Source organism: Manis pentadactyla, chromosome 9 (assembly GCF_030020395.1).
Source record: "Manis pentadactyla isolate mManPen7 chromosome 9, mManPen7.hap1, whole genome shotgun sequence".
In the NCBI taxonomy this organism is placed as follows: Eukaryota; Metazoa; Chordata; class Mammalia; order Pholidota; family Manidae; genus Manis; species Manis pentadactyla.
Genome location: NC_080027.1, coordinates 32109524 through 32132751, shown reverse-complemented (window position 1 = coordinate 32132751; position 23228 = coordinate 32109524). Strand labels below are relative to the sequence as shown.

The 23228-nt window shown below is 39.2% G+C and overlaps 1 protein-coding gene across 1 annotated transcript in view; it reads left to right on the top strand.

Annotated features, from left to right (window-relative positions):
* ANKRD42 (ankyrin repeat domain 42) overlaps positions 1 to 23228 on the top strand; it is a 62848-nt gene that overhangs the window by 23719 nt on the left and 15901 nt on the right. The window contains exons 8-10 of the mRNA XM_057508192.1: positions 12374 to 12479; positions 16104 to 16279; positions 22401 to 22527. Coding sequence (XP_057364175.1) covers positions 12374 to 12479; positions 16104 to 16279; positions 22401 to 22527 — 409 coding nt within the window. The remainder of the gene's footprint in view (positions 1 to 12373; positions 12480 to 16103; positions 16280 to 22400; positions 22528 to 23228) is intronic.

Below are 23228 nucleotides of genomic sequence, written 5' to 3'. Positions count from 1 at the left end.
TTTTCCGAATATCCTAAGGGAGATCAGTCTACCTTACATGGTATACAGAGAGTTTAACTTTCAATTCAAACGCAGTATTCCTTTTATGACATCAGACATTCACACATTACCATATTTGAGAGTAATTCCAGTAGAAATTCTCTTATGACATTGTCATGTGAGTGAATTTCACTGTTAGAGAAGTTTCTTAGGACTAACATTTTCTTTGGACTAAAAATGACTTATTAATTCATGCTCAAACAAAAACCCTCTCTCTTAAGAAAAAGGGATTAGCAGAATTTTCTTGTACTCTGCAAAAATGTTTTTATTTCTATAGAAATATCAATGGACATTAGATTTGAACATTTTCAAGATGTCTCCCACTTTCCTCTGCACTTTCCTTCCTTCCATGTGGAATTCTAAAATATTAATCAGTTTTTTTGCTTTTTTTAATGAAACTTTATCAAATTGTCAACTAAACAGGGAGTATATACCCTAGGACTTATTCTTACTTATTTTTTATAAAATAAAAACCAAAATCTTTAACCTGCTGCACCTGATATTCCCATTCTGCTTCATTGGTGATATTTATGTAATAAATTTCCTTATAATCTGGTGGCAGGTAGTTCTTATAAAAGTCTTAGAGTAAAAAGAAGGTAGGCTTATTAATATCATCTTATGTCTGAATTGGACTTGATTTTCTAAATAACTTCTGGCAGTCTAATCACAGCTAATGTTCCTGTTAGTTAGATTCTTAGCTTAATCCTTAAAGTTTGTTCAATTCATGATGATCTCAAGTACAGAATCTAAGCACCATGTACAGCAGTAGTTTTATAATAGAGAATGTGTGGGAGGAGCAGGAAGAAGGGATGTGAAGGGGGTTTCTCCTATGTAGAGAGGTCCTCACTTTGGTAAACACTACCCTAGACTTGGAGAATCTTGCTCCTTGTATTTCTGCTGCTGCTGAGGGTTAAGTTCTTCACCATGGGATTTGTGAATGGGGAGACTTAAAATGTGAATACTGTTTTTTTTTTTTTTAATATGGTGCCCTGGAGCAAAACTCCCCTTCCTATCGTATATATAACTGGTTTTTATTGCTAATGTGTATATGGGGTATCATTTAGACACTAGCAAAACATAGAGTCAATCATGGTGCTTATAATGAATCTTTGGGGTAATGATAAATTAAGTTTCATTAATTGATATACAGCAACGGGTGTTTGGGATGCAGCTGTAGTGAAAAGGTAGGAAGGTGAATGCACGGAGGAACCAGAGGGGTTTGCCCTTCTCTCCTTCTCTCATCAGTCTGTTCCCTAAGGACTCAGAGAGCCAGGGGTGCATCAGATGGTGCGGTGGAGGGGTGAGGAGTGGCTACAGCTGGGGAAGGAGGCATTTTGTGTACAGTAGCCTTTTCCTGGGGAAAAATCTGTATGTTTATATCATATACAAATTGGGTAAATAAAAGTTAATGTCTCCTTATAATTTAATTCACTTTTCCCACATTTTTTCAATCTGTTTCTTTTCCTTTAATTTAGTAAGTTGCAGTATTTACTATTGAGGCATTCTTCATAGTCATTTAATGATTGTTAAATCCAGTATGAATTTTCCTTTCTTTCATTTGCTCTTAAGCCATAATTATCAAATCATTTCTTAAAAATTTCTAGCCACTGCATAATTTTATCTTGTTCTCTTAAGAAACACTGATCAAATTAATCAACATATTCTAATTAATATGCAGTAAGGATCTTGGGTAAAAACCGTTTTGTTGTATTTTATTACAGATTAATTACTTAGGCCCTCCCCCCACTTTGTAAACATTACCTGTGTAATAGAATGGAAATGCTGCATTATTCAATCATATAAACTCATTCTAGTACAACTTGCAATTATCTGTGACTTGTAAATATGATTTTGCAACTCTTAAAGACAAAGTGTGTTGCTATTTTGTCTGAAGTAAGGTTATTTCTAGAGGTCCAGGGAATCCTGTAGTGGTATTTGTTGGCTGGTTTTAGATTTTCTGTAGGAGAGAGAGAAGCCTCAGGGTCTTTAGGAGCCAGTTCTGAGTTTGGCAGATGGCTCTGAGTCAAGTAGAGAAGGGCAGGAAGAGTTCTTACAGACTTTTCATAAGCTGGGCCATAGGGCTGTAGTGATAGGGTTGCTTCACCACTGAATCTGGCTTTGTGTCTTCTCTCTGTTGCCAGTATTGGAGGTACATTCACTTTTTGAGGCATCAAAGTCATACCAAAAGTTCCAACTCTTCGGTGCATTTTACAGAGGCATGTTACTCAGCACCACCCATGTGCTTGCCCCATGGAGACGTGAGATCCAGATCTTACTGTTAAGGGGCTACATACTTATACCATGAACAACTAGAGACTTGTGTAAGTCATGATGTAATTAGTAGAGAAAAGTGTTTGGTTGTTAAAATACATGCAATAGGAGCTCAGGAGTAGAAATTGAGGAGCAGAAGAAGTTGCTAAGGTTTAAATTATTGAGGAAGTGTTCATGGCAGTTCAGAAGTAAGTAATTTTTTCATTCATTTATTCATTCATTAACTCTGTATAGGCACTTACAAAGGATCTATATATGTGCCAGCTACTTGTTAAGTTATATCCTGTCCTCCAGTCTCACTGTCTACTAGACCTAAATTCAGAACTTTTAAGTCTATTACTTTTTATTTATTTATTTATTTATTATTTATTTTTTATTTTGGTATCATTAATCTACAAATACATGAAGAACATTATGTTTACTAGGCTCCCCCCTTCACCAAGTCCCCCCCACATACCCCTTCACAGTCACTGTCCATCTGCGTAGTAAGATGCTGTAAAATCACTACTTGTCTTCTCTGTGTTGCACAGCCCTCCCTGTGCCCACCATGCACTATACATGCTAATTGTAATGCCCTCTTTCTTTTTCCCCACTCTTATCCCTCCCTTCCCACCCATCCTCCCCAGTCCCTTTCCCTTTGATAACTGTTAGTCCATTCTTGGGTTCTGTGATTCTGCTGCTGTTTTGTTCCTTCAGTTTTCCTTTGTTCTTATACTTGTCTTTCTCTGCCTGGCTTATTTCACTGAGCATAATACCCTCTAGCTCCATCCATGTTGTTGCGAATGGTAGGATCTGTTTTTTTCTTATGGCTGAGTAATATTCCATTGTGTATATGTACCACATCTTCTTTATCCATTCATCTACTGGTGGACATTTAGGTTGCTTCCATATCTTGTCTACTGTAAATAGTGCAGCGATAACCATAGGGTGCATCTGTCTTTTTCAAACTGGGCTGCTGCATTCTTAGGGTAAATTCCTAGAAGTGGAATTCCTGGGTCAAATGGTATTTCTATTTTGAGCATTCTGAGGAACCTCCATACTGCTTTCCACAATGGTTGAACTAATTTACATTCCTACCAGCAGTGTAGGAGGGTTCCCCTTTCTCTACAACCTCGCCAACATTTGTTGTTGTTTGTCTTTTCGATGATGGCAATCCTTACTGATGCGAGGTGATATCTCATTGTGGTTTTAATTTGCATTTCTCTGATGATTAGCGATGTGGAGCATCTTTTCATGTGCCTGTGGCCATCTGGATTTCTTCTTTAGAGAACTGTCTATTGAGCTCTTCTGCCCATTTTTTAATTGGATTATTTGCTTTTTGTTTGTTGAGGTATGTGAGCTCTTTATATATTTTGGATGTCAATCCTTTATCGGATCTGTCATTTATGAATATATTCTCCCATACTGTAGGATACATTTTTGTTCTATTGATGGTGTCCTTTGCTGTACAGAAGCTTTTTAGCTTGATATAGTCCTACTTGTTCATTTTTGCCTTTGTTTCCCTTGCCTGGGGAGATATGTTCATGAAGAAGTCACTCATGTTTATGTCCAAGAGATTTTTGCCTATGTTTTTTTCTAAGAGTTTTATGGTTTCATGACTTACATTCAGGTCTTTGATCCATTTCGAATTTACTTTTGTGTATGGGGTTAGACAGTGATCCAATTTCATTCTCTTACATGTAGCTGTCCAGTTTTGCCAGCACCATCTGTTGAAGAGACTGTCATTTCCCCATTGTATGTCCATGGCTCCTTTATCGTATATTAGTTGGCCATATATGTTTGGTTAATGTCTGGAGTCTCTATTCTGTTCCACTGGTCTGTGGCTCTGTTCTTGTGCCAGTACCAAATTGTCTTGATTACTGTGGCTTTGTAGTAGAGCTTGAAGTTGGGGAGCGAGATCCCCCCTACTTTATTCTTGCTTGTCAGGATTGCTTTGGCTATTCGGGGTCTTTGACAGTTCCATATGAATTTTTGAACTATTTGTTCCAGTTCATTGAAGAATGCTGTTGGTAATTTGATAGGGATTGCATCCAATCTGTATATTGCTTTGGGCAGGATGGCCATTTTGACAATATAAATTCTTCCTAGCCAGGAGCATGGGATGAGTTTCCATTTGTTAGTGTCCTCTTTAATTTCTCTTAAGAGTGTCTTGTAATTTTCAGGGTATAGGTCTTTCACTTCCTTGGTTAGGTTTATTCCTAGGTATTTTATTCTTTTTGATGCAATTGTGAATGGAATTGTTTTCCTGATTTCTCTTTCTATTAGTTCATTGTTAGTGTATAGGAAAGCTACAGATTTCTGTGTGTTAATTTTGTATCCTGCAACTTTGCTGAATTCCGATATTGGTTCTAGTAGTTTTGCAGTGGAGTCTTTAGGGTTTTTTATGTACAATATCATGTCATCTGCAAATAGTGACAGTTTGACTTCTTCTTTACCTATCTGGATTCCTTATATTTCTTTGTTTTGTGTGATTGCCATGGCTAGGACCTCCAGTACCACGTTGAATAACAGTGGGGAGAGTGGGCATCCCTGTCTTGTTCCCGATCTCAGAAGAAAAGCTTTCAGCCTCTTGCTGTTAGCTGTGGGTTTATCATATATGGCCTTTATTATGTTGAGGTACTTGCCCTCTATGCCCATTTTGTTGAGAGTTTTTATCCTGAATGGATGTTGAATTTTGTAGAATGCTTTTCCAGCATCTATGGAGATATCATGTGGTTTTTGTCCTTCTTTTTGTTAATGTGGTGGATCATGTTGATGGATTTTCGAATGTTGTACCATCCTTGCATCCCTGGGATGAATCCCACTTGGTCATGGTGTATGATCCTCTTGATGTATTTTTGAATTCGGTTTGCTAATATTTTGTTGAGTATTTTTGCATCTATGTTCATCAGGGATATTGGTCTGAAGTTTTCTCTTTTGTGGTGTCTTTGCCTGGTTTTGGTATTAGGGTGATGTTTGCTTCATAGAATGAGTTTGGGAGTATTCCCTCCTCTTCTATTTTTTGGAAAACTTTAAGGAGAACGGGTGTTATGTCTTCTCTGTATGTCTGATTAAATTCCGAGGTAAATCCATCTGGCCCGGGGGTTTTGTTCTTGGGTAGTTTTTTGATTACCGCTTCAATTTCGTTGCTGGTAATTGGTCTGTTTAGATTTTCTGTTTCTTTCTGGGTCAGTCTTGGAAGGTTGTATTTTTCTAGGAAGTTGTCCATTTCTCCTCGGTTTTCCAGCTTGTTAGCATATAGGTTTTCATAGAATTCTCTAATAATTCTTTGTATTTCTGTGGGGTCCGTCGTGATTTTTCCTTTCTCGTTTCTAATTCTGTTGATTTGTGTTGACTCTCTTTTTCTCTTAATAAGTCTGGCTGGAGGCTTATCTATTTTGTTTATTTTCTTGAAGAACCAGCTTTTGGTTTCACTGTTTTTTTCTATTGTTTTATTCTTCTCAATTTTATTTATTTCTTCTCTGATCTTTATTATGTCCCTCTGTCTGCTGACATTAGGCCTCATTTGTTCTTCTTTTTCCAATTTTGATAATTGTGACATTAGATTATTCATTTGGGATTGTTCTTCCTTCTTTAAATATGCCTGGAAGAGAGAACCAAGATGGTGGCGTGAGTAGAGTAGTGGAAATCTCCTCCCAAAACCAAATTTATTTTTGAAAATACAACAAAGACAACTAATCCTGAAAGAGAGACCAGAAGACAGAGGACAACAGCCAGACCACATCCACACCCACGAGAACCCAGTGCCTCGCGAAGGGGGTAAGATACAAGCTGTGGCCCGGCAGGACCCGAGCGCCCCTCCCCCCAGCTCCCAGTGGGAGAAGAGCAGGCAGAGCGGGAGGGAGACGGAGCCCAGGACTGCCGAACACCCAGCCCCAGCCATCCGGACCAGAGCGCAGACACAGTGCATGCGTGGGGTGCTGGAAATTAGGGAAGCAGGACAGTAAGCCCTGTGAGTGGGTCCCCGCAGCTGGCGCCCCCGGGGACAAAGAAAAGCGAGTGCTTTTTGAAAGTCTTAAAGGGACAGGGACCCCACAGCTGGATGGATGTGCCGTGGGACACTTAGCCCAGCAGCTGCAAACCTCAGGGAGCTCTGGGTGCCCGAACCCCCGCAGTGCAGCTCAGAGGCCCAGAACCGCAATAAACAGCCTCCCACCTGTTCCCCCTCTTATGTGGCTCTGCCATGTTGGAGCAGCAGCCTAAGGCTGGCCATGCCCACAGCAACTGCAGAGCTAAATAAACTCCATAGCGGCCGGGCAAGATCAGAAGGCCCGTCTGCATGCAGCTGCCCAGCACAAGCCGCTAGAGGCTGCTGTTATCCCAGGAGAGGAAGGCCACAAACTGGCAAGAAGGGACTTTCTCTTACCCAACACACGCACCAGCTCCCCACAAATATATCTATCGCCATGAAAAGGCAGAAGAAATTGATACAGACCAAGATCACAGAGGCAAACCCTGAGGAGGAGATAGACCTAACCAGTCTTCCTGATAAAGAATTAAAAATAAAGCTCATAACCATGCTGATGGAGATGCAGAGAAATATGCAAGAGCTAAGGGATGAAGTCCGGAGGGAGATTACAGACGTCCGGAGGGAGATTAAAGAAATGAAACAATCTCTGGAAGGATTTATAAACAGAATGGATAAGATGCAAGAGGCCATTGATGGAATAGAAACCAGAGAAGAGGAACGCATAGAAGCTGATGCAGAGAGAGATAAAAGGATCTTCAGGAATGAAACAATATTAAGAGAACTGTGTGACCAATCTTAAAGGAACAATATCCACATTATAGGGGTACCAGAAGAAGAAGAGAGAGAAGAAGGAATAGAAAGAGTATTTGAAGAAATAATTGCTGAAAACTTCCCTAAACTGGGGGAGGAAATAATCGATCAGACCATGGAAGTGTACAGAACTGCCAACAGAATGGATCCAAGGAGGACAACACCAAGACATATAATAATTAAAATGGCAAAGGTCAAGAACAAGGACAGTTTTAAAGGCAGCTAGAGAGAGGGAAAAGGTCACCTACAAAGGAAAACCCATCAGGCTATCATCAGACTTCTCAACAGAAACCTTACAGGTCAGAAGAGAATGGCATGATATATTTAATGCAATGAAACAGAAAGGCCTTGAACCAAGACTACTGTATCCAGCACAAATATCATTTAAATATGAAGGAGGGATTAAACAATTCCCAGACAAGCAAAAGTTGAGAGAATTTGCCTCCCACAAACCACCTCTGCAGGGTATTTTAGAGGGACTGCTCTAGATGGGAGCACTTCTAAAACTAAATAGATGTCACCAGAGAAAATAACATCACAGCAAAGAAAGCAGACCAACCAAATATTAACTAAAGGCAAAAAATAAAATCAACTACCCACAAAAGCAGTTAAAGGAAGCACAAAAGAGCACAGAATAAAACAACCAACATGTAAAGAACGGAGGAGGAGGAATAAGAAGGGAGAAAAAGAAAGAATGACCAGACAGTGTCTAAAATAGCTCAATAAGTGAGTTAAGTTAGACAGTAAGATACTAAAGAAGCTAACCTTGAACCTTTGGCAACCATGAATCTAAAGCCTGCAAAGGCAATAAGTACATATCTTTCAATAATCACCCTCAATGTAAATGGATTGAATGCACCAATCAAAAGACACAGAATAATAGAATGGATAAAAAAGCAAGACCCATCTCTATGCTGCTTACAAGAGACTCACCTCAAACCCAAAGACTATAGGAACAAAGAAAGACTGAAGGAACAAAACAGCAGCAGAATCATAGAACCTAAGAATGGACTAACAGTTACCAAAGGGAAAGGGACTGGGGAGAAAGGGAGGGAAGGGAGGGATAAGGATGGGGAAAAAGAAAGGGGACATTACGATTAGCATGTATAATGTGGGGGTGGGGCATGGGGAGGGCTGTGCAACACAGAGAAGACAAGTAGTGATTCTACAGCATCTTACTACGCTGATGGACAGTGACTGTAATGGGGTTTGTGGGGGGGATTTGGTGAAGGGGGGACCCTAGTAAACATAATATTCTTCATGTAATTGTAGATTAATGACAACAAAATAAACAAATAAATTAATTTAAAAAAATATGCCTGGATTGCTATATACTTTCCTCTTAAGACTGCTTTTGCTGCGTCCCACAGAAGTTGTGGCTTTGTGTTGTTGTTGTCATTTGTTTCCATATATTGCTGGATCTCCATTTTAATTTGGTCGTTGATCCATTGATTATTTAGGAGCATGTTGTTAAGCCTCCATGTGTTTGTGAGCCTTTTTGCTCTCTTTGTACAATTTATTTCTAGTTTTATGCCTTTGTGGTCTGAAAAGTTGGTTGGTAGGATTTCAGTCTTTTGGAATTTACTGAGGCTCTTTTTGTGGCCTAGTATGTGGTCTATTCTGGAGAATGTTCCATGTGCACTTGAGAAGAATGTGCATCCTATTGCTTTTGGATGTAGAGTTCTATAGATGTCTATTAGGTCCATGTGTTCTAGTGTGTTGTTCAGTGCCTCTGTGTCTTTACTTATTTTCTGTCTGGTGGATCTGTCCTTTGGAGTGAGTGGTGTGTTAAAGTCTCCCAAAATGAATGCATTGCATTCTATTTCCTCCTTTAATTCTGTTTGTATTTGTTTCACATATATTGGTGCTCCTGTGTCTTTACTTATTTTCTGTCTGGTGGATCTGTCCTTTGGAGTGAGTGGTGTGTTAAAGTCTCCCAAAATGAATGCATTGCATTCTATTTCCTCCTTTAATTCTGTTTGTATTTGTTTCACATATATTGGTGCTCCTGTATTGGGTGCATATATGTTTATAATGGTTATATCCTCTTGTTGGACTGAGCCCGTTATCATTATGTAATGTCCTTCTTTATCTCTTGTTACTTTCTTTATTTTGAAGTCTATTTTGTCTGATACTAGTATTGCAACACCTGCTTTTTTCTCTCTGTTGTTTGCATGAAATATCTTTCTCCATCCCTTGACTTTTAATCTGTGCATGTCTTTGGGTTTGAGGTGAGTCTCTTGTAAACAGCATATAGATGGGTCTTGCTTTTTTATCCATTCTATTACTCTGTGTCTTTTGATTGGTGCATTCAGACCATTTACATTTAGGGTGATTATTGAAAGATATGTACTTATTGCCATTGCAGGCTTTAGATTCGTGGTTACCAAAGGTTCAAGGTTAGCTACTTTACTACCTTACTGCCTAACTTAACTCGCTTATTGAGCTATTATAAACACAGTCTGATGATCATTTCTCTCCCTTCTTATTCCTCCTCCTCCTCCGTTCTTCATATGTTGGGTGTTTTGTTCTGTGCTCTTTTTAGGAGTGCTCCCATCTAGAGCAGTCCCTATAAGATACCCTGTAGAGGTGGTTTGTGAGAGGCAAATTCCCTCTACTTTTGCTTGTCTGGGAATTGTTTAATCCCTCCTTCATATTTAAATGATAATCGTGCTGGATACAGTATCCTTGGTTCAAGGCCCTTCTGTTTGATTGCATTAAATATATCATGCCATTTTCTTCTGCCCTGTAAGGTTTCTGTTGAGAAGTCTGATTATAGCCTGATGGGTTTTCCTTTGTAGGTGACCTTTTTTCTCTCTCTGGCTGCCTTTAATACTCTGTCCTTGTCCTTGATCTTTGCCATTTTAATTATTATGTGTCTTGGTGTTGTCCTCTTTTGGTCCCATCTCTTGGGGGTTCTGTGTGCCTCCGTAGTCTGAGCAACTATTTCCACCCCCAGTTTGGGGAAGTTCTCAGCAATTATTTCTTCAAAGACACTTTCTATCCCTTTTTCTCTCTCTTCTTCCTCTGTTACCCCTATAATGCGGATATTGTTTCTTTTGGATTGGTCACACAGTTCTCTTAATATTGTTTCATTCCTGGAGATCCTTTTATCTCTCTCTGCGTCAGCTTCTATGCGTTCCTGTTCTCTGGTTTCTGTTCCATCAATGGCCTCTTGCATCTTATCCATTCTTCTTATAAATCCTTCCAGAGTTTGTTTCACTTCTGTAATATCCCTCCGGACTTCATCCCTTAGCTCTTGCATATTTCTCTGCAGCTCTGTCAGCATGTTTATGATTTTTATTTTGAATTCTTTTTCAGGGAGACTGGTTAGGTCTGTCTCTGCAGCTCCTCTCTCAGGTGTTGTCTGAACTATCTTGGACTGGACTAAATTTTTTTACCTTTTCATGGTGATAGCGGTGGCTGTAGGCAGGTTGCGGGTGTGTCAGCTGGCAGAAGAAAGTCCTTTCCTGCTTGCTGGATTCCTTGCCCTTCTCCGCTGCCTGTGTCGGTTACCTGCACTCCTGGAGCAGTCACCGGGTTAGTCCCCTAAGCTGCTGTGGGCGGGGTCTCTGTCAGAGCAGCACAGAGTCCCGTGGGGAGTGGCAGGCACACCAGGTGCGCTCCTCCGTGATAGCGGCCCCCCTGCCGGGCAGCTGTGTGCCAGCAGCGGCCTTTGGGCCTGGCCCAGGCGGCTGTGTGTTGGGCTGCGATTCCAGTCGGCTGCTGAGAGCGCGCCTGCTCCCTCTGGCTCCTCTGCAGGTGTGCGCGGGGCTGTCCCGTGCGGGCCTCTACCGTGCTCCTCTGGCTCCACTGCCACCAGTGTGCATGAGCTGCACCCGGGCTTTTTGGTCGCTGCTGCTGCGGGCTTGCACAAGCCTGTTCTGGTCCCCTCTGGCCCCATTGGCACATGCGATCTGCTCCCGGTCCCTAACGGCGCTGCTGTCCCCGGCACGCGCTGCCTTTCTCCCGCTACTGGGCTGGTGTGTCGGGGTCCATGCCAGTTTGAGGAACGACTGGCAGGCTGCTTAGTGCCGTGAGGGGCTTCTGAGCTGCGCTCCCTCCCCGGGGTTTAGGGTGCCTAAGGTTCCCTGGTATTTCCAGCTGCTGGGTAAGTGTGCCGGGATGACATTGTCTAGCTATGGGGTCCCTGTCCCTTTAAGACTTGCAGAAAGCACTCACTTTTCTTTTGTCTCAGGGGTGCCGGTTGTGGGGACCTGCCCAAAGGTTTTACTTTTCCGTTTCTCTAATATCCAGCACCCCATGCACCTTGTGTCTGTGTTCTGGGTGTGGATTTCTAGAGCTGGTTGTTTAGCTGTCCTGGGCTTTCACTCCCTCCCCGTTCCGACTCCTTTCTTCCCGCTGGGTTCTGGGGTGGGGGAGCGTTTGGGTCCCGCCTGGCCGCGGCTTGTATCTTACCCCCTTTGTGTGATGTTGAGTTCTCGCAGATGTAGGTGTATCCTGGCTGTTGTACTGCATCCACTGGTGTCTCTTTTAGGAGTAGTTGTATTTATTGTATTTTCATAAATAAATATGTTTTGGGGAGGAGATTTCCTCTGAACTACTCACACCGCCATCTTCCCATGATCCCCTGTTAGTTTTTTTCTCACAGTTTTCCCAAGTCTTGAGATGGACCTAGAAGGATGGGTAAAAGTTAGAAGAACACATAATTGTGTGATGGCCACTATGTAAGAAGACACATAAACAGAATTGTGGAGGTGAAAATTAATACTGAGGGCATAAGTTTTCAGGACAAGATTTAGAAAAAGGTGGTAAACAGTTTAGATAATCAGTGAGTGGCCTGTAAAGTTTGAGTTGTTAAGGAGCAGAGGTATAAGCTCTTTACATAAGGTGGCACAAGATTTTCAAAGCCAGTGTGGGTCCTTATGGCTGGATTGTGCTCACAGTCTGGTCTGATACAAGACTGGACAGGAGTTAATAGCAAGCAAGCAATGGAAAAGGATTAGAAAAAATCAAGATTAAAGTTTCAAGTGCATTACTTCCTAGCTATGTGATGTTAAATACCCTCTTTGAGCTTCAATTATTATAGCTGTAGAGGGGCTAAACACAATAAATATTTGATTAAGCATTGTCTAATGAATGAATAAATGAAATAGAGAAAATAACATCTGCCCAACCTACTTTTGTTGCTTATTGCAAGGATAAATACTAAGGAAAGTGCTTTCTAATGGTACCGCCTAAAATTTCAGAGAATTGTTATTGGTAATAACTTCTAAAATTTTTTTCTGGCTATTTATTTATTTATTTATTTATTTATTACAGCTGCTGGACAAGGCCACATAGAGTGTTTGCAGTGGTTAATTAAAATGGGAGCAGACAGCAATATTACCAACAAAGCATTGGAGAAACCCAGTGATGTGGCTAAGAGGTATCTCCATGTGCTTTGATCCTTTCTTTTGTTTTTAAAGTTTTGCATATACTGTATATACTCAGACATCTCTGAAGATTTAATGGAATTATAGGACTCAGTCAAATGCTGATGACAATTTTCAATCTGCATTGACATTTGACAGTATATCAGCTTTCCCTCTAAAGCAGTGATTCTCAACTTGGGGGAGGTTTTGTCCCCTTGCCTGGTGGGAGGGGAGTTTGGAAATGTCAAGATGGGGGTTGTCACAGTGACTGGAGACCATCAGAAATATTTAGTGAGGTCGGGTCCAGGAATGCTAAATGTCACATAATGCTCAGAACAGTGATGCACAACAAAGAATTGTCCCACACAAATGCTGGTCCCTGTTGAGAAATATGTGATAAAAAGGAGTAATCAAAAGGAGTCACATGGGTTTTGAAACAAATTTTGGTATTTACTTCAAACTAAATGTAACACTTCTTAATGGACCACCTCCAGCTCATTCAGGTCAGGTCCTCAAGGAATATTTAGTCCATCCATTTTGTCCATTTGGTTGTTGTTTCATTCAAATTCCTGAATACTTACCATGTTCCATGTCCTGTGGCTTGCATTAGGATTACAAAGATGAAAAACACAGTCCTTGCCTTTAAGAGCTTAATAGTCTGGTGGAGAGATGAATGTGCAAATGTAATTATTAATTATAATCATTATCTCATATTACATGTTATGAGCAAGGTACAGTAAGAACATGAGAGAAAAAAGGGCCCAAGTCTTTTTATTTCAAAGTTGTGGGGAAGAAATGTGGGGAGGAATTATGGAGGAAATTTCAGGGGGACAGAATTCAGAGATGTCAAGGAAAACTGTTTTTTTTTGGAGAAAGCGACATTTATGCTGACACTTGAAAGAGGAAGAATTCCAAGATAATACCTGTGTGCTTGAGGAACTGCCTGTAGTTCAGAACTGTTTGAACCTGAAGTAGAAATGTGGGCTAAAGTTGCAAAGGAGGCTTGACAGGATGCAGGGGCGTACCTCATCACTCATTAAATCACCATGCAATTTTTGTTTGTGAGTTCATGTTCCTTAAGATTTTGTCTGTGAGGCTTCTTTGAAGCCTTGGAGTGTGGTTTTGTTGTACCACTTGCCTCAGATCATTATCACTTCAGGCCCCTCTAATTTTGTAAAACAGCTTAATCAAGGTATAATTGACAATAATGTAAATAATACATATTTGTACAGTATGAACTGTTGAGTGCTGTTGTATGTATATTTGTGAAACCATCGCCACCATCAAGATAGTAAACATATCCACCCCCCTCCAAAATTTCCTTGTAGTCCTTCATAATCTCCCTTCCACTACTTCCCACTGCTCCTTCCCCAAGCAAACACTGATCTGCTTTCTGTCACTATAGATGAGTTTGCATCTTCTAGAGTTATATATAAATGGAAGTATATAGTACATACTCAGATATTTGGTTCTTTCACTTAGCATAATTATTTTTTATTTTATTTTATTTTTTATTTAGGTATTTATATACAATATTATGAAGGTTTCACATGAGCAACATTGTGGTTACAACATTAACCCATATTATCAAGTCCCCCCCCAAATCCCATTGCAGTCACTGTCCATTAGGGTAGTGAGATGCTGTAGAGTCACTACTTGTTTTCTGTGTACTCTGCATAATTATTCTGAGATTCATTCACATGTATTAGAAGTTCATCTTCTTATTGCTGAGTAGAATTCCATAGTTTGATCATACATTAACCTGTTGAAGGGCATCTTGATTGTATCCATTTTTTTGTGTGACTATGAAAAAAGCTGCTATAAGTATTCACATACAGGTTTTTGTGTGAGCATTAGTTTGCAGTTTACTTGGGTAAATACTTAGTAGGATTGCTGGGTCATTTGCTAAGCGAATGTTTGTAAGAAACTGCCTATATGCCTTCCAAAGTAACCATACCAATTTGCATTCCCACAGCAATGAATGAGAGTTTCTGTTGCTGCTTATCTAACTGGCATTTGATATGGTCAGGGTTTTTTTATTTTAGTAATTCTGGCAGGTATATAGTGGTATCATACTGTGATTTTAATTTGCATTTTCCTAATGAAAAATAATTTTGAGCATCTTTTCATATACATACTTGCTATTTGTACATTTCTCTTTGATGAAGTGACTGTTTAGATCTTTGGTCCACTTTATAAAATTGAAGAACTAGAATCCAGAATATATAAAAAAGTTCTTAAAACTAAACAGTAAGGAAACAACCCAGATTTTTGTTTTGCAAAGATTTCTCCTAGTTGTGGCTCATTTTTCATTCTCTTAACAATGTCTTTGGAGAGCAAAAGTTTTTATCAGTTTTTTCTTTTATGGATTATATTTTTGGTATCATATGTAAGAAATCTTTGATTAACACAAAGTCAAAAGACTTTCTCTTATGTTCTCTTTTAGATGTACAGTTTCAGGTTTTACATTAAGGTCTATGATCCATTTTGAGTTAATTTTTGTACATGATATGAGGTACACATCCCAGTTCCTTTCTCTAGTGTACTGGCTTTTTATCTTTGTCCAGGCCAGTTGTCTATCTATGTGTGGGCTTATTTCTGGACTCTGTACTTTGTCTATTGATCTATTTCACCAGTATCAAGTGGATGATTTAATACTATGGGTGTATCTGTTTGGAGTTATTCACAATTTCTGGTCCACATTTCTTTGTCATTCATGCACCAAAATGCTAGGTGTTGAGTGGAGTCTTATAGAAATAACCTTGAATTTGGCATAAAGCAAGTACTCAGGAAGTGCTAACTGTTACATTACAATCTAGTATAGACATAATGAATTCTATTAACCTTACAACTTCCTGCATATGTTTATTATCGTATCTTTAATGCAGTTCCTGGTGAAAGGTAAGGATATATGTGTGCACCTGCATGTGGTTATGTAAGTATTTGAAAAAAAAAAAAAAAGACTTAAAATGGCTTTTGTGTTTAGTGCATAATTCTCCATATCTGAGAAAGCAGTAAATATTTCAACTGACAGAAGTGTGGAAAAAATATGCAGATTATATACAATCACAATAATAACAACTCCAAAACCAAGGGTATATTTTTGGAAGCTTCATAGAGATATGGGAAAGATCAAAGAAATAGAAAATATGGATGGAAAAGTCATTATTTTTCCACTAAATTTCAAAGCCATGCCAATTGCTTTGGGTTGAAGAAGGATGAAGATTAAGGTGGCTAGAGCTATATTTAGCCCTAAAGCTGGAACCAGAACTAATTCTAGTCTAAATTAGGCCATCAAAAAAATGTGGTAAATTACATGGTTGTTCTGGGCTTGAAAAGCTCTGTTGGAGGCACTTGAAATATTATTTTGATATTGGGTCTCTTCTTCCAGTTGGATTTTTGCCAGTAAAAATTATGAGTCTTTAATATGACTGTCCTTAGTGTCCAGGAACTGTTTAAGTGTCCCATCTACTTGGATATATGTCAGATTGTCACTGGCCTTCAGAGGGTTTGCTCCTTTACTGGTGTGTGGGTTGGTGGCATAGTGTACAGAATGTAATTCCCTAAATTAAGTGCTAACTGCGGTTTCAGTTTGAAGAAGATTGTGAATCTTGTTAATTACTGATTATTTTCTATAGGTTTGCCCATTTGGCAGCAGTAAAGCTATTGGAGGGGCTACAGAAATATGACACAGATGATGAGGATGAAATTGATGAAGACAATATGAAATTTTTTACAAGACATGGTGTTGAGGGAAGCACCGATGCCAAGGATGATTTAGATCTCAGTGAGTCAGATAAGATGGATGCTAGAAGTAAGTGTCAACTGTCGTGATTTATCCTTTAAGAAATACCATTGTCAGTTTTTACCACAAATTTGGAAATTATTCTAAAAACAGTTACTATCTACAAAATAAAATACTTTGATATTTTGGGGGAAACCAGAACTAGTACATATTTTGAACTATATGTTGAACATATGAAGGATTTAAGACATAATCTCTGTCACTGAAGGAGGAAAAAGTTATACGACAGGAAAAATTATTTAAGTGGATAAGCAGAAATAGGGAAAAGACATCTTGAAGATTTCCATGGTTAGTTGGCAGATGATCTTTACAGATAATAATAGCAGCAAATATTTATTGAGTGTCTATTAAGTGCCAGACACTGTTGTTGGTATTAGAGAAAAGTGAACAATACAAAATACCTACCCTGTCACCAGGAACTTACATTCTGTTGGTGGTGGTATTAGGTGGTTGGTTGAAGGAGGGTAATAATTAATAAGAAAATAGATAAAGAATATAAAGTCGGGTGGTGTATAGATGAGACAGACAATAGAGGAGATCTCTCTCAGTGAGGGCATTTGAGAAGTGAGCCATATGAAGATCTTGGGAGAATAGTCCAAGCAGAGAGAGCACTGTGTGTAAAGCTATGAGGTGGAATTGAGCTTTGTCAGTGTGGCTGGAGTAGAATCAACAAGGAAGTGGTGACAGAAAAGGTTGGAGATGTAAGCAGGGGCCCAATTAGATCTTACAGGGTCTACTAAGAATTTTTTTTAAATTAAAGCTGTGACCTTAATTGAGAAGACAGTTGATAATGGCTTGGCCTGGAGGTGGGGTTGATGGAGATGGTAAGAAATGGTCGTATTTGAGTGTATTTAGAAGATGGAGCTGCCAGGATTTGCTGATAGATTTGGATGTGAGATGTTAAAGAATGAGGGTAATCAAAGCACTGACCCTTAGATTCGTGGCCTGGGCTACTAGGTAGTGTTTGTTTAAAGGAACTATTCACTCGGGATAGAGTAGCAGGGAGGGCTTCTCAGAAGTGGAATTGAACTTTTCCTTAAAGGTCGGCCAAGATTTATATAGGCAGAACAGATAAGGAAGGCATTTTATTCATCCAACATATATTTAAATACATACTGTGTATACAGCCCTAGGCTAAAGGACTATAGCAGTGTATCAGAAATAGTCTTGCTTTCTGGAATTCAGAAAACATTCTGAATCTGCTCAACTTAGTAGTAAAAGAAGTGATTAAAATAGTGCTTTATCAATTTTTCTTTCTCTCCCTCCATTCAATGTATGTTTATTGAGTGCCTGTTACATGTCAGGCACTATTCTAGGTACTGGGGTTACTCTGGTGACAGACAAATTATTTCTCCATATTTGCTTGCTTCATAAACTGGCCCAATTTTGTATTTTTTAAAGTAATGAAAGTCTCAATCATCTGCTCTTTAATTCCCATAATAGCAAGATTAATAATTTAACCCTATTTGCGAGTGGGATTTCCTAATATAATCTTGTAGTTTTATAATAAAAATTTATAAATAAAAATACTTTTTATATTTTTCTTTCATGTGAATTGCATTATGGAAACATATATGCCAAAGATATAATTTTCATAATTACCAATGAAAGACAATATTATTTCATTAAGTGTTGTCTTAGTGTGTGCTTGGATAGCCATAACAAGGTATCATTGATTGCAGTGCTAAATTAATTTTCTCACAGTTTTGGAGCCTAGAAGTCCCAGATCAAAGGTTAGCAGGGTCTGTCTCTGGTGAGAGCTCTTTCTGGCTGGGAGGTGAACTCCTTCTCTCTGTGTCCTCCTGTGGTAGAAAGAGAGAGTGAGCAAGCTCTCTGGTATTTCTTCTTAAAAGGGCACTAGTACCATCGGACCAGGGCACTCTCCTCCAGATCTTACCTAACCCCAAGTACCTTCTAAAGGCCCCAGCTCTAAGTATTATCACCCTGGGGATTAGGGCTTCAAAGAGATACAAACATGGGGTCTGTAACAAATGGTGAAACATTAATGTTTAACCAAATTAGTGAGTAAAAGTGGAAGCCTTCCGTCTCTTGAGGGGATATATGATTAGGCTGATGTGATAAGTATCCAGGAGCCAGGAGGACAGTGTCTTACCGCAGGGTTACATCTGTCATTGAACATACTGCAACAAAAATGAGGTCTAGGAATTGGAGCAAATTTTAATTTCTGTACCATTTCTACTGGTGGTATAGCTACTGGCATATAATTGTCCACCAGAATTTTCTTTCTCCAAAATCCTAATAGTAATGGTTTACATTTTTATAGTGTTTTATAGTTTACACTTCCACATACTTGATTTACAGTAAGCCCATGCAGTAAGTAATATCTGTTTTCTATCTTAACAAATGCTTATTTGGTGTAATACTCTCATTTGATAAATAAAGAGCCTAAAGCTCAAAAAGCTAAGTTATTTGTCCAACATCACTCAGTGACGAGTTTTCTTACTTACATTTCCCTATATCGTGCCCTTGTCACAATACACATTGCCTCCTAAAAGGAGTATTTTCCGGCCACATAACCCTAAGTTTACTTTTCATATTTGGTCAGAGGGTCATGGTTCATATGAATGCGTAAGAACTGTCTCAATGGAGCTCTTTCATAGAGAAGGATCTATTTGAACTGAGGCTAACCAAAACAAAGACAGCTGTAGTAAAGTGCGTAGAGCTCAGGCATTGGATTCAGACATCAGAACTTCACCACTTCCTAGCTGTGTTACTCTCTGAGCCTCAGTTTTCTCTTCTATGGAATGATAATAGTAACCTAATGTCACTCCCACAGGGTTATTATAAAGATTAAATTAATACACTAGAGAATGGGAAGTGCCTAGCCCATAGCAGAGGCTCAGTAAATGTCAGTTTCCTTCCTCTTGATCTCAGGAAAATATTGTCAGTTATTCTGCCAGGAAGAACTAGTTGTACCAAAACTATATTCTCTTAAGGAAAATTCCTAATTCATGTCTCGATTGAAAAAAATTTTTTTCCCGAACACTGTCAGGCAGAGAACCTCACTCTCCAGAGGATATTGGAAGCCTCTTCCTTGGTGAATGCAACCAAGGGAAGACCTGAACGTGCTGGTACCAGGGGCTCCCAACACACAGCTTGCCTAGATCACCCTACAGTGAGGCTCAGAGTTAGTGATTTCTCCAGAATTTCCTGACAGCTTTATTTTAAACCACTTTATTTAGATATAATTCACATACCATTCAATTTACCCACTTAAGGTACACAATTTAATGTTTTTTAGTATATTCACAGCTTTGTGCAACCATTACAATAAATTTTATAACATTTCCATACCCTACAATCTTAGTAGCCACCCGCCATTATGCCTGGTCTCTTCCTTATTCCTCCCAAAGCCTATCTCTAAGCAACTGCTAGTTTACTTTCTGTCTCTACAGGTTTGTCTGTTCTGGGCATTTCATATGAATGGAATAATCCATGTTTTCAGTGAATGGAATGAATGTGGTCTTTTGTGACTGGCTTCTTTCTTTTTAGCACAATATTTTGAAGGCCAGATAATATTCTTATATGGATATACCACATTCATCAGTTGATGGACATTTGAGTTGTTCCCATGTTTTGGCTATTATGAATAATACTGTTATGAATATTCATGTACATGTTTTTGTGTGGACATAATATGTTCATTTCTCTTGGGTATACATAACTAGGTGTTAGAATTGCTGTATCATCTGGTACCTCTACATTTAACATCCTGAGGAACTTCTAAACTGTTTTCCAAAGTGGCTGCACCATTTTGCACCCCTGCAACAATGTATGAGGGTTCCAGTTCCTAAACATCCTTGCTAATACTTGTTACTTGTTACTGTTTGTTTTATTGACTTATAGTTATTTTAGTGACTGTGAGGTAGTATCCCAAGTTTTGATTGGCATTTCCCTAATGATTAATGATGCTGAGTATCTTTTCATGTGCTCATTGACCAGTTGTATGTCTTAGTTGGTGAAATGTCTATTTAAATCCTTTGCCTATTTTTCAACTGAGTTGTCCATCCTTTTAATATTGAGTTGTAAGAGTACTTCTACATATAAATCCTTTATTAGATACATGATTTGCAGATATTTTCTCCTCTCTATGGGTTGTCTTTTAACTTTCTTGATGATGTCCTTTGCAGTGCTGATATTTTTAATTTTGATGAAGGCCAGTTTATCTATTTTTTGTTTTGTTGTTTGTGCTTAGATTTTTTTTGGTAGTTGCATTGATAATTAGCAAGGACTTAGAACTGCAGAACATGAACAGTTGGTTTATAGAATGTATTTCTTCTGAAATTATTTAAATGAGAGATATTTGTGAGGGGATCATGGTCAGTGAATTACAAAATTTTTAGAAGATGTTTCAGGAAAGACTAAGATTGTGACTAGAATAGTTTCCTACTGTGGTGTGTTTGATATACATGCATGCTTATACCCTTGCCATACCGTGAGGCTTACTGTTGCCCAGCTGGAGTGCTTGCAGCTGGTGAAAGGACTATATGTGAAATCAGGTGTCATTTTCTTGTCTCTGTTTAATTTAAAACCCAGAGCACTAGATGACCTTTTCTTGAGACACTAGGTGTTAGCAGAGCACCTATAGCAGAGTGGTCACATTTCTTGTCATCCCAGTCTTCCTAGAACTGAGCCTCAATTCAGAGCATTCTTTAGTGAATTATGATTAGGGCTGTGGTATCGCAGAACCCTATAACCATTTGAGGATTGACTCTTGGCTCAATATCCTGTTACATGTCATCCAGTATCTATTCAGTCACCTTCAGTGACAAGGTACTTTTTATGGCCCAGGAGGCCCATTTCCATCTTTGACAAATCTAATCTAATTTGTAAGGTACTTAGTGTAGTATCTTGCACATCATAGGACTCCACAAATACATGATAGTTCTTATGTTTTTATTGGAAACCTTCTCCTTTGTTGAGTTAAAATCTCTCTTTCTGGAGCTAATCCCAATTAATCCTAGCTCTTACCTTTGATGACACCATAGTACAACTTTTTAAAAACATAGCCTTCAAATATTAAAGAATAATTATATAAGCAAAATAGGCACAGTTGTTTTGGTCATTTCTTATGTAACTTTTTTGTTAGTCTCCTCTACTTGCTTGCTAGTAATTATGGTGGTTCCCAACCTGCTATTAGAATTGTCTGCCCACCGGAATTGTTTAAGGAGCTTTTGCTAAGTACCAATACCTAAATCTGTAGTCAGGGCTCAAATGTACATTTTAAAAAAGCACCCCAGTTGATTCTGATGTATGCAATTTGTAACCTGTAGTTCTAATCTACTGAGAGATAAATCAGAGTGGTAAGTGTGATGTAAATGTTAGGGTAAGTGTTGGGAAGAGGCTATGTTTCACTAACCTGGTTCCTTAAGCAGGGTTTCTCAACTTATGCACTGTTGACATTTTGGGCCAGATGCTTATTTGTTGAGGGTGGCTTTCTTGTACATTAAAAGGTGTTTAGTAGCATCTTGAGCCTGTGGATGCCAATAGCCTGTTGCCACCAACTCCCAATTTGTGACAGGTAAAGAATGTCTCCAGATGTTGCCAAATATCCCTTCAGGGAGAAAATCACCCCTGTTGAGAACCACTACCACAAAATGCAGAAAAATCATAGTTTTGATAGTTGGAGAACAGGTAAAAGCAGCTCTCAGCATCCTTTCTTCTCAGTGTACTCTTGCATAGACACTACAAATGACTAATCATAAAATTGGGGGGCTGGGTTAGATCTGGCTTGTTTTAAATCAAGCATACTCAGTTTTAAAATTTTCTGACTTACAGTACATCATGCATGGTCATGTAATACATCAGTGGTCCTAAAACACTGCTGGTCTTCTTTAAACCTTTGTTCCTCATACTAATAGGCAGGACAATCTAATACACCCTTTGATAGCAGGAAAAGACTCCTCCATTTAGGTATTCTATTGCTTGTTCGTCCTAATATTCTGTTAGTGATGTTTATCCATCTATGTACATGCCATCCTTTCTCTACCGCCTTTCCCAAACCACAGAGACACTGGCTTTAGTGGAAGAATATGCTTTAGGACCAGCATCCGATGAGCATATGAGCTGTTATCTCTAAACTTGGTTCCTTTTCAACTCTGTCTTGCAGAGAGAGCTTATAAGAAAATTGTGGAATTGAGACACCTCCTGGAAATTGCTGAGAGCAACTATAAACACTTGGGAGGGATAACAGAAGAAGATGTAAAGCAGAAGAAACAACAGCTCGAGTCTGAAAAGTAATGTCCTTAAAACGTTAATGGCTTGTTTTTAGTTACCTCTTTCAGAGCCATTTGAGAGTTTTAACCAATGGCTTGTTTTTCATTCTTCACCAAAGGGTGTAAGGTTCCACCCTGCTTTTCTTCTAACTCCCCAGATGGAGAAGGTGTTAAGATTTTTTTTTAATTGTGGTGAAATACACATTACATAAGTATCATCTTAACCATTTATAAGTGTACAATTCAGTAGTGTTAAGTACATTCACATTTTGAGTAACCATTCTCTGGAACTCTTTGTATCTTATAAAAGCAAACTCTATAAGGAGTTGAGATTGTTTTTGAGACCACAGCTACTTTTGAGTTTTTCGACCAACACAGTCTCTAACCATCTCAACCAAAGTGGACTGCTGCTTCATGAATTTGAGACTCAGGCCTGTGCTCACTGACTGCAGCAGCCATCAGAGAATGCCCCCATGTCCAGAGGTGATTAGCAGGTGCCCCTCTGCCCTCCCCTTCACTTTCTCATTCTACACTGGCTCTCTGTACATTGGGTACCTCTTAATGAATGGCTGCTGGAATAGAGGCTGCCTAGTGCTTATTTCCTTCTACTGCCTCTGCTTCTCTGTTTCCAGGGGGGACAGGGAACAAAGGACACAGGAAAGCAGGCTCCTAGTTTAATCAATCCTGGGTCTGAAAAGTGGAAGTGAGCACACTTGGATTCT